We start from the raw sequence: 17071 nt of genomic DNA, 5'->3' as shown, positions 1-17071 counted from the left end.
CTGGATACAGCATTCAGAGACTTGCGTATTAACAGTGCTAGGCTGAACTGCACCGGGTGACGTAAGGGCACCAGGAACAAGGGCCTGGCTCTCTGCAATCTGTTGTTCCTCACACCAGCTCAGTCCCTACATTCAGACTCACTTCTGTAGTGTGCTGATTTTAACTTGAGTGGAAAGGACTAGCAGGAAAAGAAGGAAGTTTAAAGCAACAGTTCCTTTTATTTGAGACATTTATAGTGGTTGCAAGCAGTTTTCTGTGTCCCCCTCACCCGTCCCATCTTCATCTAACTGCCAGTCCTTGCCTCTCCACAGCCATCTTTTCCAAACCTCCAATTCAGTGCTGGCGCGGATGCTAGGGCCTGGATCATCCTGAGAGCATCCACTGCACACACATCTCCCCTGGCCCATAGGGAAGGGGCGGAAGGCCAGCTATCCTCCTGGCATCATGGAAGCCCTTCATGGGGCTGGGGTTGTGCACTCTCCCTGTGCCAGTCCCCAGTGGAATATGCTGCAAAGACAATACCCTGCTTTAGGGAAGGTGGCGCTAGGGAAACCTCCCTGTCAGCCTGAGTCCTGGCATTGAAAATGTGGGAAGATAGGGGTTGTAAGTACATGCAAAGGAGCAGAGATTGTAAAAGAGCAAAATCACTGTCCAAGTGTTGGCTGTGCAGCCCCGCTTTGTTTCAGTGCCTTGGCGTTTAACAAAACACTGGTGGACAAATCAGTTTCCATTCTCTAGTCCCTGCTCTACAATAACAGACCTTTTTCACTTACTCCCCAGGCTGGTCTTAGTTTCCATCAGCATGAGACACAACTTAGACACGCAGATGCTCACAGACAACTGCTGGCTGCATGGGTTGATCAGACACAGACCTGCTCTGCTCCAGAGCTACAGGGCCTGATTCTCATCTCCCACACACGAGTGCTGCCTTCCATTCACCACAGTGACGTTACTCCTGATTCAAACCACTGTGAGATCAGAATCAGGACTGGGGTTTAGAACCCAGTCACTTGTCCTAAGAGTTCATACACCGCTTACAGCAACGTACCCCATCCAGAACTATTCCTGCTTAATCTCAGGTTTGAGGGAAGTGGAATTTTTGAAGGTCTCGGGATTGTCTCCAAAAATCTCAGGATTTGGGGGAGGAAGCAGGTCCCACAGCCATGGGCTCGCTGCAGGTGCTCTGACTGCAGCACATGGAGGCGAATCACAAGTTAGGGAAGTCACAAGGAACGCAAGTTTTTCATTCTTGAACCCATCGTTTTCCAGATCCACTTACAATGGGGGGATGAATTACTCTCATGATTTAAAAAATAAACTGAAATGTATCTGGTGCAATAATCTTTTCAGATGGAAGAAAGAAACCCAGGAGGGGGAGTCTGTGGTCAGCAAAGCCTCCTTAAATACAAAACACTTAAGGCACAAGCTCTTTTTAAGCTTCAGGACACGCTCTTGAATAGCCATTGCAATGGAAGATGAGGCTTCCACACAAACAGAATCCATCCTTTCCCAGCGCTCCCCACTGTTTCATCTGTGCTGCAGTTGGAGCGCTGACCCTTCTATGAGTCTCTTCTGCAGGAACAGGCAGAGAGTTGGAATCCCTTACTGTACCTTCAGCTGAGCCAACTCCCCTGTAAACAGCCAATCAGCAAACTCGTGACTGCAACAGGAGCCGACCCAGAATTCTCCAGTGTATTTCAGGAGAATGACACCTTAAACACAGGCTGAGTTTCCTCCAAACTCTGTTGGGACAAAAGGCTTGTTCCGTCTGAGAAAAATCATGGAAGCTTTGCGGTCTTCTTAGCAATGCTAAATTAGCATGCAATATGAAGGCAGAATCCCAACGCATCCCAGTATGGTCCTGGTTAGTTACGAAATGAAACTCTTCTTGTAGGAAAGAGGTTCATCAAAGTCACTGTAACTTGGCCATTTTTTTTTCCTTCAAATGAGGAAATGCAGAGTGCAGTGACGGAGATCAAAACCAGATAGTCCCATGGCCAGAACTGATTACAGATAGAGCGAAAGTAGAAGGAGGTGTTCCAAAAACTTAGTGTGAGGTTCACTGTCAGATGATGTGAGCCTTGGTAACGAATCTGTTTCCACGCATCTGACACACAATGAACACACCCTTGGATTGCAGCTGCCATTTGTTTGAACTGGAACTGCAGGAAAGGCAGCCACGCCAATAGAGAGAGGGGGAGAAAGTGACTGAGTTGTTGTGTATATAGGGCCTTATTCCAGTGCCTACTGAAATCAACGGAACGGCTAATATTAATTTGAATGGCTTTGGAGCAGGTCAATACTAAGAAACTGTGTATCTTGACATGTATTTATAGCGAGATTTGCCTGTGATAGTTGGGTCACGCTAAATAGCAATTGAAAATGCTGCAATACAGGATGGCAGTACATGCAAAGCTTTTCATGGAAATTAGGTGGTATTGTAATTCTTGTTCGTTTGTTTTACCTAACTTTTTAGGTTGTCAGGAAGTTGTATTCTGTTGTGATCTGCCAGGAAACATCAGCTAGTGCACAAATATAGACATGCTGGTTTCCTGAATGAGCCGCCTTTCAATGTCATTCATAGGTCCCTGGGCCTGATTCCAATCTCACTTGCAGCAGTTTTACACTGGTGTAATTCTGCTGGGTTCACTGGAGCCACTCTGGATTTACACTGGGAGGAGAATCTGTCAGTCTCAAGCACTTAATTTTACAGAAATCTCAGAGTTCTAACAGTTTTTTTCCAAGAGAATATTAAAACGTGCATGATCCCGACTTAACCCATCAGCCAGCAGAAATACTGTCAAGAAATACATCCAGGGATGGACGTGATAGACCTGACTTAGCTCAGCAGAGTGAAAACTCCTCCATTCCTGTTTTTGTAGTTTTAAATAAAAAATGTTCAGTGGAAAAACGTAAGCTGTTAATTTATACTACTAGAAACCTACCGGCCGTTACCGCTCATGTTTTAGTTCATTTTCCTGATCAAGCTTATATTGTAAGAGGCGAATGTGCAAAGTGATGTTGGAGTTCAAGTGGTGCAGTCCGTACTCTTTCATGGCTTATATTTAGGCCCAGTCTTGATCCTGTGTGCTCCCTGTGGATCCACTTGTTCTTTAATGTTTCAGGCTCAGTGATATGCACTGTACCCCTTTATCATATCAGGACTTTCTCTTTAGAGTTAGACTGACCCCTCCATGCTGAAATCCACAAGGAGGGAATACGAGGGAGGAAGATCCCTGTAAGGACCCCTTTGCAGCGCTTCCGCTCACATCACTCAGGGGCACAAATCTGGTCCATACCATGGAATGAGCCACGTATGGTTCTGCCTCAAAACTGTGCAGAACTTCTAGGATGCGTGCATCGCCCAGGGGCTCAGCAGGAGCCATCCACATGGAGGGTTGGCGTCTGGCTGGTGGCACCACAACCTCCCGCTCCCTGTCCGTGTGGCCCAGTGGAGCCAGAACACTTGACCCACCCCCTTACCGAAGGGTTCCCCAGTGCCAACAGCTTATGAGGCAAAGGAAATAAAGTCTGGGGCTGTGATATTGTCCCTAGGGAATGATGTTGGCGGATGATGTGCATAGACACTGACTCCATGGGTGCTCCAGGCCTGGAGCACCCACGGAGAAAAATTAGTGGATGCTGAGCACCCACCAGCAGCTCCCCATGGCCCCGCCCCAGCTCACCTCTGCCTCCTCCACGAGTGTGCTGCCACGCCCTGCTTCTCCCCCCTCCCTCCCAGCGCTTGTGCCGTGAAACAGCTGTTTCGCGAGGCAGGGAGGGAAGGGGGAAAAGGGGGAACACAGCACGCTGGGGGAAGAGGCAGGGTTGAGGCAGGGATTTGGGGAAGGGATCCAATAGGGGCAGGGAGGGGGCGGAGACTTTGGAGAAGGGGTTGGAGTGGGGGCGGGGCCAGGGGCAGGGGGACACGAGCATCCACCGGCAACAGAGTAAGTTGGCGCCTATGATGATGTGGCACCCACCAACCCCAGGTCAGCCCTGCACCCTTCTAGTCTGGGCCTGCACCGATCCTTACCCCACAGAGCAGGCTCCCATAAACAGGTGGTGGAATGGTGCTGTGGAGACTGCCAGCCCCCAGCTCCCTTCCAAGCAGGCTGGGAGATCCATGAGCAGAGATGCCCACCCTGCACACTTGGGGGGAAATTATCTAGGCCTGAACTTGCCAGCCAGCCCCCTGGCCTCTCCTAAAACATAAACACCAGACGCTCAATTCAGCATTCCTTGGGCACTACGATGGTGCCAAAACAAGGCATCTTTCATTAGCCCCATCCCAGCCCCTCTGGTGTACACAGCAAGTCTCAAGCAGCGGGCAGGGTTGGGCACTCTGGAAATCCCTAGCCCACAAATGGGTCCTCTGGGGGCCATCACAAGTTGGCAGAATTTAGATCAGCCTTAGTGCAGGGTATGGTCATCTTTGCTCCACTTCTTAGTCTCCCCTCCCTCAGCCTGGCATTGAGAGAAACTTGACCAAACTCAAGGATCAGATCCTAAAGAGGTTTGACTGTACCAGGAATGTAAAATCAAACCCATTGGGCATGATCCTCAGCTAGTCTGAACCAGTTTATACAAACCCAGGATCTGGCTTTTAGTCTTATCCTTTCTCAAGAGAGAGGTGAAAATGAGCAAAGGCAACGTGTTACAGGTGTAAAAGTCAACATAACAACATTCATGTTTGTTACAGTGAAACAGGGGAGGGTCTGCTTAGAAACAGCATCTGACATTTTTTGTGGACTATTTTTGTGGGAATGAAGTAGGTTCATGCTAGAAGAGATATTAGCATATAATGTTAATGGGAGCTTTGCCAGAGCAAGGAATGCAGGACTGGGCCCCCAGTTGCACTCTGTGCTCTCACACCTGGTATGTGGTTCACATAGGAGCATAAGGCGAAGAGACTAATTGCAGCAAAATACAGTTACAAAAATTCCAGAGCAAAGGAATCTTGCTATCACTGGGCACATCTGATGACTGTGTCAGTTCTGGTTTATGCTGGTATTTTTCTGTTGAAGGTACTAAATACTTTGTGTCCTTTGCAAGAGATTTCTATGCTAGATACTCCTCTGACACTGGTGTAAATCAGGAGAAGCTCCTTTGAAATCTGTCAAGATTTGATGGTGTAAGAGAAAAATCTGGCTGTTCTGTCACTAATTTGAGTCAAGAGACTCAACACCAAGAACTGGACATATGCTCAGTATTTCACTACTGCAATTTATGTTATGGCCACTTTAGCAGTGAAACATGAGTTTCATGTGTCCAACTTGGACACACTTATGATTACAAATCTTAGCAAGGATGTAAGACTTCAGAGGCTTTTTATTTTTTAATCACTTAAACAACCAGCTCTAACCTCGCTCCAGCCTCTCCCAGTATCTTCAGGCTCACAAAACCACAGGTTTCATTTCTTTTTTGGTATAACTGTGTCTGCACTAGGGCTTTTGCTGGAATAAAAAAAGTCACAAAATAATCCCACCCCAGTGGACATTAGTTGGGGATTGGTCCAGCTTTGAGCAGGGGTTGGACTAGATGACCTCCTGAGGTCCCTTCCAACCCTGCTATTCCATGATTTCTCCCGAGAAAAAAAAAGTTTAATCACTATGGTGGTTTCTGAACTAACTATACATAAGGTATTCAAGTTCCTTGCTCAGTTTCACTAATCGCATTTAAAGCAGATATACAGCAATTGTAACTAACTATGACTAATGAAAAGTACACCTATAACAAGAACTACTCTACTTTTGACGAATACCCTAGTGCAGAGGCGCTCAATCTTTCCAGACAACTGTCCCTCTTCCAGGAGTCTGATTTGTCTTACATACCCGCAAGTTTCACCTCACTTAAAAACTACTTGCTTACAAAATCAGACATAAAAATACAAAAATGTCACAGCTCACTATTACTGAAACATTGCTGACTTTCTCATTTTTACCATATAATTATAAATCAATTGGAATACAAATAGGGTACTTACATTTCAGTGTATAGCAGATAGCACAGTATAAAATTTTAGTGTTGTACTGACTTTGCTAGTGCTTTTTATGTAGCCTCTTGTAAAACTAGACAAGTATCTAGATGAGTTGATGTAAGACCTCTGCGCTCCCCTTGTTGAGAACCACTGCCCTAGAGCCATCTGGTAAAACAATTTTTTTCCCCTAGGGACCTCAACTTGGCCTCTGATCTTGCACATGCAATACTGCAGGCCAAAGTGTTCTAATTTAGCTTTCTGTCAAAACTCTAATGGCAAAGCAGGTAACTAGACAATTAACTCTAACCACTGCCGCCTATGGCTGATCGTGCTCATGAAACTGCATTTGCAATTACCAGTGGGTGCAGGATTCGAGGCTGTCTTTGAAAAAGTGGCCTGCGAAGTGTTAATTTAGCATTAGAAAAAAGGGCAGCGTGAGCAGAACTGCAAACTTAAGTCATCAGCACACAGAAGGGGCAGCCTTGGCAGCAGGAGTGAAAGCTGTCCTCCCAGCACCTTGCCAATGCGTCTCACTCCTGAACAGGGGTGACCACCTCTTGGTCTGGTTCAGTATCCAAGCTCGTTCGGGCTTCGGCCTGCTTACCAAAACAGCTAAGAAGGCTGCCAGCTGGAAGGTGGCTTTTGTGATGTGGATTAATTTCATGTAGGCCAGTGGATAATAACAACTTTCAGTCGCTACCAACTTGGGCTGCATTGCAATCTCCCAACTGTTTCATTGCCAGTTTTCAGAAACCCTGGGCTTTGCTACACTGTTTTGGAGACTGAAATGAAAGGGGCAGGGGGGAGGGCGAAAGGCATAACTTGAAGGCTTAACATGTGCTGTGGCCCAATTCTGAAGTCCTTAAGCAGGATGAACTCCCATTCCCGTTAGCATTGGGAGCTTTGCCCATATAAGGGCAGCAGACTCATTTGGGGAAAGGAGGAGGAAATAATGCTGTGGCCAGCTGATGTGAGAAGAAGAATGACATTTGTTTAAGTTGCCTGCAAGCTCGTCATGTTAGAATAAATCCTGGTAGAGACGGAGTACTGTGCAATGGGCTGAAGGTGCACAAAAACCGACATTGCATGAAAAGAGAAACAACTGCCACACCCATTTCCCCAAATTCAATCCCTTCCCAAGCAGAACCTCCCATAGCCTGATATGGGAGAAGAGTTGACACCCTCCTGAACAGGACCGGCTGTAGACCGATTCCCCCAATTCCCATGAATCGGGCCCCGCAGCTTCTGGAAGAGAGGCCCTGCAAGGTAAGGCTCTGGAAGACAACCGCTGCTGAGGAAGGACCCTCCGCCGAAGTGCCGCCGAAGATAGCGGCAACTGATTGAGCTGCTGCCGAATTGCCACCGCTGTCTTCAGTGGCAACTCTTTACAGTCGGGCCCCACATATCCCAAAGCCAGCCCTGCTCCTGAAGCCCACAAGGTACTTTGTCAATCTATTAGCCTGGTAGATGCTCAGACCTTATGGTGATGGGCACCAGTACAAAATCCTTAAACAGAGAGAATTGGGAAGTATGATGGCATAAATAAGGGTTTCATTTTAAATGGCTGGGTTTCATCATACTCATACTTAGAAAGTACAAAAACAGACCAGTTTCACCCAACCAATTTAAGCCATTTAAATAACTCAGGATAGTTAAGACCACAACTGACTGCAAAAAGTTACAAAGGGATCTCATTAAACTGGATGACTGGCAAGAAAATGGACGATGAAATTCTACGTTGATAAGTGCAAAGTAACACACGTTGGAAAATATCCTAACTCCACAAACAAAACAATGGGATCTAACTTAGCTGCTACTGCTCAAGGAAAAGATCTTGGAGTCATCATGGAAAGTTCTCCGAAAACATCTGTACAGTGTGCAGCATCAGTCAAAAAATCTAACCAAATGTTAGGAACCATAAGTAAAGGGACACATAAGAGAGAAAATACTAATTCTGCTTAATAAATCCATGGTATGCCCACCCTTTGAATACTGCATGCAATTCTGGTCATCCCATCTCAAAAAAGATATATGAGAATCAGAAAAAGTACAGAGAAGGACAACAAAAATGATTAGGGGTATGGAACAGCTTTCATGTGAGGATAGATTAAAAAGACTGGAACGGTGCAGCTTATAAAAGAGATGATTAAGAAGGGATCAAACAGAGGTCTATAAAATCTTGACTGGTGTGAAGGAAGTGTTATTAACACCTTTACATAACACAAGAACCAGGGGGCACCAAATGAAATTAATAGGCAGCAGGTTTAAAACAAACATAAGGAAGTACTGCTTCACACAACTTGTTGCCAGGGTGTGTTGTGAAGGCCAAAAGTATAACTGGGTTCAGGAAAAAATTAGATAAGTTCCTGGAGGATAGGTCCATCAATGGCTACTAGCCAAAATGGTTAAGGATACAACCCCATGCTCTGCGTGCCCCTAAGCCTCTGACTGCCAGAAGCTGGGTCAGGTCAACCCAGGATGGATCACATGATAATTGCCTTGTTCTGTTCATTCCCTCTGATGCACCTGGCATTGGCCTCTGACAGGATACTAGGCTAGATGGACCACTGGGCTGACCCAATATGGCTGTTCTTATTTAAAAGCTAGAGGGAAAACTGTATCCAAGGAATTACTGCTATTCTGTAACTTGTTCATGGGGAAGCCAAAAGTCAGCAAGACTGTCATTTAAAAACCGGAGACCTTTATACTATTTATCCATGCAGCCATTTATGCCACCCTCACCACAGCAGTGAGCGCGCCTTGCACCTGCTACACTATGGATACAGCAGAAACTGCAACAGATATTAGGTGTTCTGCTTGTTCATGTTGGGCAGCCACTCTCAGCATCTGGTACATCCCAGCTGCTGGATGATTGCGGTGCCCCATATGTTTTCCTGTTCAGGTTTCAAACTAACCCGTCCATGTTTGCATTCGGCAGGGAGCTTTGGGGGTACTCTGGATAATGCCAGCTGGCAGAAGGTGACAGCATCTTCCAGTGCCACCCAGGAGACCAAGGGCCCTAAAAGGCGCCCGTTTGGGCCGGCTTCTAGCTTCGGTGGGAGTGAAAGCAGAGTGAGCAGCTCTCACTGGAGCTGAAGTGAGTTCTCCTTTCCCCCTTCTGAGCAGCCCATCATCCATCAACAACAATCTTCTCACCCTCCACTTTCCGGGCCAAGTGCCATCGCATACCAAAAACGAAGAAGAAGAAAAGTCTTCAGGCCAAGCCAGGCCCCAGTGAGAGCTGCCTCTGTTCTCCCCTGTTCCCTTTCAGCCGCCAGCCCGGGGGGAGGGAGGGACAAGGAGCGGACTCTCTTTCCCCCTCTCCATCCTGTTCTCCGGATTTTGTTTTTTAAGAACTGCAGAGCTCTGGGCTGCGCTTTCCCCTGGGAAACTCCCAGGGGCTGGGGGCAGAGCTGCAAAAACAACAAAAAAGGCTCAACAGTTTGTGCAGCCCAAGGAGCTCTGCAGATTGCAACACATGCGGGGGGGGGGCGGATTGAGGCTGAAAACTCAGGCTCCTGGGGAGCCTCTTCCCGTCCACCCCGGGGGAGGGAGATTCTTCGCCTCCCCCCCCGGTCCTGCCCTCTCCTCCCCCCGGGGGCTGCTACTTTTCAGGGCTCCCCCCGCTCTGGAAAGTGGGGGGATGTGGAGGCGGCTCCCGCACCCCCCCCCCCAAGTGACTCACCTCCTCGTCCATGGCCGGAGCCCGCTGGCGTCCCCTCCTCGCCGCGAGTCACGGGCTCGTCCCCGGCAGCAGCCCCGCGGCTGGTGCAGACGCGGGCTCCGGGCGCTCAAACATGCCGGGCCGGGGGGGTCCGGATCCGCCTGCCCGGGGAGCGGGACGTGCAGCCAGGCTGGCCCCGGCGCCTTCCCCCGCCCGGCTCCCTGCTCCTCGCGCCGCTTCGCAGCAACTTCGCGGCAGCCGCAGCCAGTCGGGTTTCCGGGGGCTGGAGCCGCCCGCTCCGGCAGCGGGAGCCCAGGAGGAGGCGGGGTCCTGGGAACCGGGAACCCCTCCCTGCGCTCCCCACCGCCGCCTGCAGACCCAGCCTGCTGCGCCCCAGCCGGCTCCTTGCCCTGCCTGCAGGGGGCGGGACCCCGCTGTGCTGGGGGGGCCGAGCCCAGGGCTGACGGGGGGGCGATGCCAGGGCGAGGGTTGCCCCCCAGGAGCAGCAGAGTTTGGCCCCTTTGCTCCTCCCCTCCTAAGGGACAAGCCGAGCTGCCCCTGGCCTTCCCCTCTGGCCCTGTGTCCTGAGGCTCTGAGCCCCCAAGCCCCAGCTGGCTCAGCTTGGAAGCTCCTTGGGGCAGAGACCCGGCTAGCTGTGTGTGTGCGGACTACGCCTAGCCCAAAGGGGTCCTGGACCCTGACGGCCTCTCCTAGGAGCTACCCCAATGCACACAATAACTATAGAATCACAGATTAGGGTTGGAAGGGACCTCAGGAGGTATCTAGTCCAACCCCCTGCTCAAAGCAGGACCAATTCCAAACTAAATCATCCCAGCCAGGGCTTTGTCAAGCCAGGCCTTAAAAACCTCTAAGGATTGAGATTCCACCACCTCCCTAGGTAACGCATTCCAGTGCTTCGCCACCCTCCTAGTGAAATAGGAAATCTTCACTGTCTCTTCTCCATCCCCATCCCGATTGGCCTCACTGTGCCCAGCAGGAGAGGACCTGGGAAAAGGATCTGCACCATCTTTGCGAAATGAGGTGTAACCAGGTGTGGCCGTTTCTGACCCCAGGGGAAATGGCTTGAGTAGGAGACAACTCCTCCCCCACCCTCAAAGAATTGGCTTGCAAAATGTTTTGTACCAAAGTGTAGCCCAGTGGGGCCCCAATCCTGGTGGGTGCTGCTAGGAGACACTGGGTGTCAACAAGTACAGCTGACTTTAGGAAGTGTGGAGCCCGATTCAAATAGTTTCGATGGAGCCCTGGCAGGGATGACTCACCCGACGGTGCTCCGGGTCTTCGCTCCGAGTCTTCCGCGGCACCGAAGGACCTGCTGCCGAAGACTCGGAGCACTGCCGGGTGAGTAAAAATTAAAAAGCGCCTAAGTTAGGTGCTCTTCTTTAGGGTGCAGGGCCCTCTTAGGTGAGAGGTGGGGCTCTCTTAGGCACGGGGCCCAATTCAGGGGAATCGGGGAATCGGCCAAAGCCGGCCCTGTCAACAAGTTGTGTCTGGTTGCATCTGCTCCATACCGGTGCACAATATTCATCCGCCGACTATCCAGGTGCCAGTGCAGATGTTCACAACACTGATGCCGATGCACCCCAGGTTGTGCCTGCGAGTTTCTAAATGATGTGGGCTCTTGTTTTTATCTTTGCAGCAATGATAATTGCCATTCCAAAGCCTGGGAAGCCCACTGATGAAGCGGGAAGCTATAGGCCAGGGGTCAGCAACCTTTCAGCAGTGGTGTGCCAAGTCTTCATGTATACACTCTAATTTAAGGCTTCGCGTGCCAGTAATACATTTTAATGTTTTTTAGAAGGTCTCTCTGTAAGTCCATAATATATAACCAAACTACTGTTATATGTAAAGTAAACAAGGTTTTCAAAATGTTTCAGAAGCTTTATTTCAGTGGTGGGCTGAGCGTCTCCGCCCGCCCCCGCTCTGGGATTTCAGCTGTCAGTTCCTGCCAGCTGGGGTCTCAGCCTGCTGCTGGCCTAGGGAAAGGAACCCCAAGCCAGCAGCGGGCGCTGAGTGAGACCAGTGGTGGGACCTCAGCTGGCAAGGGGCCAGCAGCGGGAACCCCAGAGTGGCGGCTGGCTGAGCCGCTCAGCCTGCCCCGTGTGCCATCAAAAATCGGCTCGTGTGCCACCTTTGGCATGCGTGCCGTAGGTTGCTCACCCCTGCTATAGGCTGATTTCTCCACTGTGCATGACCTATACACTTCTTGAGCATATCATCCTCAAAAGAATACGCCCTTTTACTGAGCCAGTTATCTCTGTCCAACAGGCAGACTTCAGGCCAAAACATAGTTGTTGTGACCATGTTCTGGCACTCACTACCACACTGAGGCTGGCTATCAGAAAAACCTAAACTCTGGTGCAGTATTTGTCAACCTGTCATCTGTGTATGACACTGTCTGGATTAAGAGCCTGATGCTGAAACTTGCAAGAATTATATCTTGCTACCAAACACTTTGCCTGCTTTGATCCATGCTTAGTAACAGACAGATTAATAAAACCAGCTCACCGTGTACCATAAACAATGGGCTACCACAAGGTTCTGTACTTTCACCAACCCTTTTTAATATTTACATAAGTGACATGCCTCCAACTAAATCATTTACATTTGGATGCGCAGATGGTCTTGCCAGGACAATCCAAGCACCAAACTTCCATGACATTGAGCAGTGGCTCTCAAACTTTTGTACTGGTGACCCCTTTCACATAGCAAGCCTCTGAGTGCAACCCTCTTTACAAATTAAAACTACTTTTTTATATATTTAACACCATTATAAATTCTGGAGGCAAAGCAGGGTTTGGGGTGGAGATTGACACCTTGCGACCCCCCATGTAATAACCTCGCGACCCCCTGAGGGGTCCCAACCCCCAGTTTGAGAACCTCTGAGATTGAGGAAGCATTAATGGACGACCTCCGAATTATGGAACAATGCTTCCAGAAATGGAGGTTCAAACCAAACCCTGGAAAAACAATAGTAAATGCATTTCTTCTTGATAATAGGAGTGCCAAAACCACACTGAACATAGCTAGCGGTGGTAAAAATGTGCAACGTGATGATACTCCAGAGGGAAACCTCACCTTCCATGATCACCTTGAGAAGATAGCTGCAAAGACAAAAACAGATGGGTTAACGGATGCATGATGTGCAGGGTTACAGAGGGAGTTACTGTCAGAGCCAGGTCAGAGATGAGGGGATCCTGAATCTCATCAACCCCCATCGATCCTATCTCCCTGTTGTAGGGAAACCTCTATTAATACCCTTTTAATACTCCTTAGCTTGAGTGCAAAGCCCAAGGTTACCAGTATATGAAAATAGGGACTAAGCATTTCAGAACAGGTCCATATAGACCCTTTAAAGATCTGGTATCTTTTCCTTTCCTATTTTATAGTAATTTTTTCATGGTCAAATGACACTAGGGTCAAAAAGCCCTATTTTTAATTCAGGAAAATTCAGTTCATTTCAATCCTGTGTATGCTTTCCCCGAGTGGCTGCAGAAGGTGCAGGAAGAAAGTTTACAATCTGTGGAATAAAATAAAAATATTCAGAAAAATGACAAAGAGATTGAAGATGGACAGACCAAAAAGATTTCCCCAAGACTGGGGAAATCCCTTTTGCTTTCTGGAGATCAGCCATGCTTCCATCTGACATGACAGCTCATTTTAATATAAGCTCTTGAATTTTTAGTTTCTTGAAATATTTCAAATAAAAATATTCATACGTGATTTGTCACCATTCATCAGTTTGGTTCCTTAGTCGTGTAACAGGAAACTGCTTACTGGCTGCATCACTGACCCTACTGGTGTTCCACAGGCCATTCTCCCCTATCCTTGGGAAAGTTGTAATCCTGGCTTCTCGGGTATGCAACCAACCAACCAACTTATGCTGCAAGAATCAGCGTCCAGGTATAGTCATGAAACGAGCTACTTCGGTAAGACAGACACAATGCCAGCCTTCATCACCCGCTTGTTACATCTTCAGCCAAGTACCTTCATGCTTTCTTCCAGGCTGCCCCTCATGCTTGAGAGGAGCTCCCCATAAACACCACAGAGCTACCTTATTGTCTTCCTTCAAATCCCTTCTTAAAACCCTCCTTTTCCATGATGCCTACATAACACTTGACAATGGTGAGGCAGCTGGTGTGCTGAGACCTCTGCCTATCCTGCTAACCAAGATTGCCTCCTCGTTTCCTGGTACTCCCCGGTCTGTCTGTCTGTCTCCACCTGTTGTCTCATCTTACACTGAGGCTATGTCTGCACTGCACTTTTGTCGGTCAGAAGTGTGAAAAAACACTCAGGGGTGGTTTTATTTTGCTGGTAGGAAAGCTCTCTCCTGCGCTGGAAGGTCTGCAGTGTAGACATGGCCTTAGCCCTGGTCTACACTGGGGTGGATCGATCTAAATTATGTAACTTCAGCTACGTGACTAATGTAGCTAAAGTCAACGTACTTAGATCAACTTACCGTGGTGTCTTCACTGCTTTGAGTCAACTGCTGCCGCTCCCCTGTCGACTCTGCCTGCGCCTCTCGCCGAGCTGGAGTACAGGAGTCGATGGGAGAGCGCTCGGCGGTCTATTTATCGCATCTAGATGCGATAAATCGATCCCTGCTGGATCAATTGCTGCCTGCCAATCCGGCAGGTAGCATAGACATGGATTGGAAGACATGGATTGGAAGCTCTTTGGGAAGGGACCACCTTTTTGTTACGTGTGTACAGTGCCTGACACAATGGTTCTGGTGCATGACTGGGGCTCCTGCGCAGTGCAGCAATACAAATAATAATTAAGCAATAATGTAGTGGAAGGTGGCTTCTAATTATTATAAACTTATCTTGCAGTTGGGCAAGGTTCTGACATCTCTGATGTAAAAGCTTTGTTATACAGACTATTTTTATGGTTTATTTCAAGTGCTTTCCTTTCAGTGCAGACAGGGAAACCGTGCAAAGAAAACGTGATACCACTGCAGACATTGCTACAGTGAAGTCTTATGAAGATGCACTTGGTGTGTCCATTTCAGGGCTTAAAATTCCAGGGCTTTCATACATCCTTCACAACATGCACTACTCAAAGATCTGACCAAAAAACTATGGGCTGCCATTGTAATTCATAGTTGTAACAATGTGTGGGTTAACTCAGTGTTGAATAATCTCAGACTGGAGCTGGCTCAGGTCCGTGGAACTGTTCTCTTACTTGAATCTTCCTAACCATGACAGCAGTGATTCAACTGGAAAGTTAGAACAATCCCAACTCACCTACAATTTTCTCTATTTGGAGATGATAGAAAGCCAATAAACTGCATGCACGAAATGCAGAGCAGCCAGTTTCACCCATGCTGCTATTGTGCCAATAAATAAATACATAAATCCACCAAATGCCTTAAAAGAAAAGTGGAGTTTAACACTCTCTGCTTAACTGATAGCTCTGCAGGGAAAAAGGCTCAGTGACCTGAAAGACAAGGTGTTGGCCATAACAATGACGTCCCTGGAAAATTTTAATTAGTAAAACAGTTCAGAATATTTTAAGCGTGCTGTCACTGCTGAAGCTTATGCATGGGCTATTTCAGTGTGTGGCTTACTCCATTGCATATATTCCTGTTTGTGTGTGGTATTGTATGCTGCAAATGCTGTATTATTATTTATGGAGCACCAACAGTGCTGCAAACATTTGAAGCCACAGCCCCAAGACATTCGCAGACAGAGACTAAGCAGAGAAGACAGCACACGGGACGTCAATATGAGCTGGAGGTGATGGTAGAAATCTAACAATGGCCATTTTGTGTAGACTTCTTGGAAGAACAGTAATTTGAAGGAGGATTTGATGAGAGATTCTTTGTCCCATGAAAATGGAGACTGTCTCAAGCTTATGGACTTTCATTGCTTACGGTACAAAGACGTGGATGAGAAAAGATCCATGTATATTTGGTCACAACGGTGCTTAGGCACCTGTGGATCACAGTTTGTAAGAAAGCTCAGAGGGGTGTGAAAGTAATAATACATTGCACCCTTTGTCTTCAAAGGCCGTTCCAAATATGAATTACTCCCTGCAACATCCTGAGGCACCCAATTGCTCCTATGCCAGAGTTTTAGACTGGGAAGGGAAGTGCTCTCTGCCCTTTACATTTCCAGACTATTGTCCCATTCATTGATAGACATGATGTAAATGTTTCTTCAAGAAACCGAAATGCAGTTACAAGGGAGTATAATGAGTCTGTGCTGGGTCGGAGAGGGGAGGAAGGTGAGTCATGAAACCAAGGAAGTTAATTTGCTGTGCTGATTTAACCCCTTCTATGACTTAGCATATAGAGTGTATTTTGTGCTTAGTAAAAGTCCAGTCTTGTGTGGCACTGAGCACTTTCCACTCCCATTACGTTCAGCTCTGCACTTTGCAGGTGGGAGTCAGCACCTTGCAAACTTGTGCCGTAGAAGGGCACCTGAGTGGCCACAAGACACAAGTCCCAAGGTTTGAATGAATGAAAATGGAATGTAGTGAGAATTCACACACAGCACCTGCCTCATGGGATACCTCTGCCATCTCACACAAGGGTTTAAATAGTGCATGTTAATTAATGACTCATCTCTCTATATTACTCAATACTCATAGGTAACACAAGTCATATGATCATGAGTATGGAATTGGGAACACTTCCCGAAATGTACAGCAGCGGTTTCTGATAAGCTTATCATTCCAACTATACTACTACGCCTGTGTCAGATAGTCCACAACATGGGACTATGAGCATGGGCCAGATACTGCCCATGGAGTTCTGCAACACAGCGGCTCTAGGCTGCATCGTCCACAGAGCTTCAGAGATGACGGGTTCCATCTTCATCTGAGCAGCCCTAGATGATCTAGTCTGTGCAGGCTGCCCAGCACCCCATGTGAAAGAGGACAGAATTACAAGCTGATCCATTTTAAACAAATTAGGGGCATCCTGTGAGCTGCTGGCAGGGAAAGAGGAAGGTTGTGGTTAAGATACTTGGCTGGAATTCAGGAGATCTGCATCCAGTTCCCAGCTGTTCCATAGGCTCAGTGTTTCATGATGGGAAAGTAACCCCCAGGTTTACATTTGTAACATCTGCAGAGCAGGGTCCTCCTTTTTCATAGATTCCTAAATTTAATGCCAGAAGAGCCCGGTCTGACCAGATGCATAACACAGCTCATCTGCATAAATTACATTTAGCTCTCCTCTGAGGAAGGCCAAGCCACCTTCTCCCCCATGCCCATTATCTAAATAAATACAGTTGTATTGATTATTGATATTGCCATAGTTCCTACCTTGTGTTGGCCACTGAGCATAGAGGAGAGCTTCGGCCCTATTCTGGCCAACTTACAATCCTAAATGACAGAGATCAGGGGAAGAGGGTTGGAAAGATGGTCTGTGATGCCAGGTTGGATGGAGCGGGGTAAGTCACCA

General features: G+C 47.9%; 1 protein-coding gene across 1 annotated transcript in view; it reads right to left on the bottom strand.

Moving 5' to 3' along the window:
* The window catches only part of PLEKHO2 (pleckstrin homology domain containing O2), a 45772-nt gene extending 35861 nt beyond the window's left edge, over window positions 1-9911 (bottom strand). Inside the window, exon 1 of the mRNA XM_050967486.1 lies at window positions 9667-9911. Within this exon, the coding sequence (XP_050823443.1) occupies window positions 9667-9678 (12 nt within the window). The 5' untranslated portion in view covers window positions 9679-9911. The remainder of the gene's footprint in view (window positions 1-9666) is intronic.
* Between the last annotated feature and the right edge of the window lie 7160 nt (window positions 9912-17071).

The sequence above is a fragment of the Gopherus flavomarginatus genome, chromosome 9 (assembly GCF_025201925.1).
Source record: "Gopherus flavomarginatus isolate rGopFla2 chromosome 9, rGopFla2.mat.asm, whole genome shotgun sequence".
In the NCBI taxonomy this organism is placed as follows: domain Eukaryota; kingdom Metazoa; phylum Chordata; order Testudines; family Testudinidae; genus Gopherus; species Gopherus flavomarginatus.
Note: the sequence above shows the minus strand (reverse complement) of the source record. Positions and strands in the feature narration are given on the sequence as shown.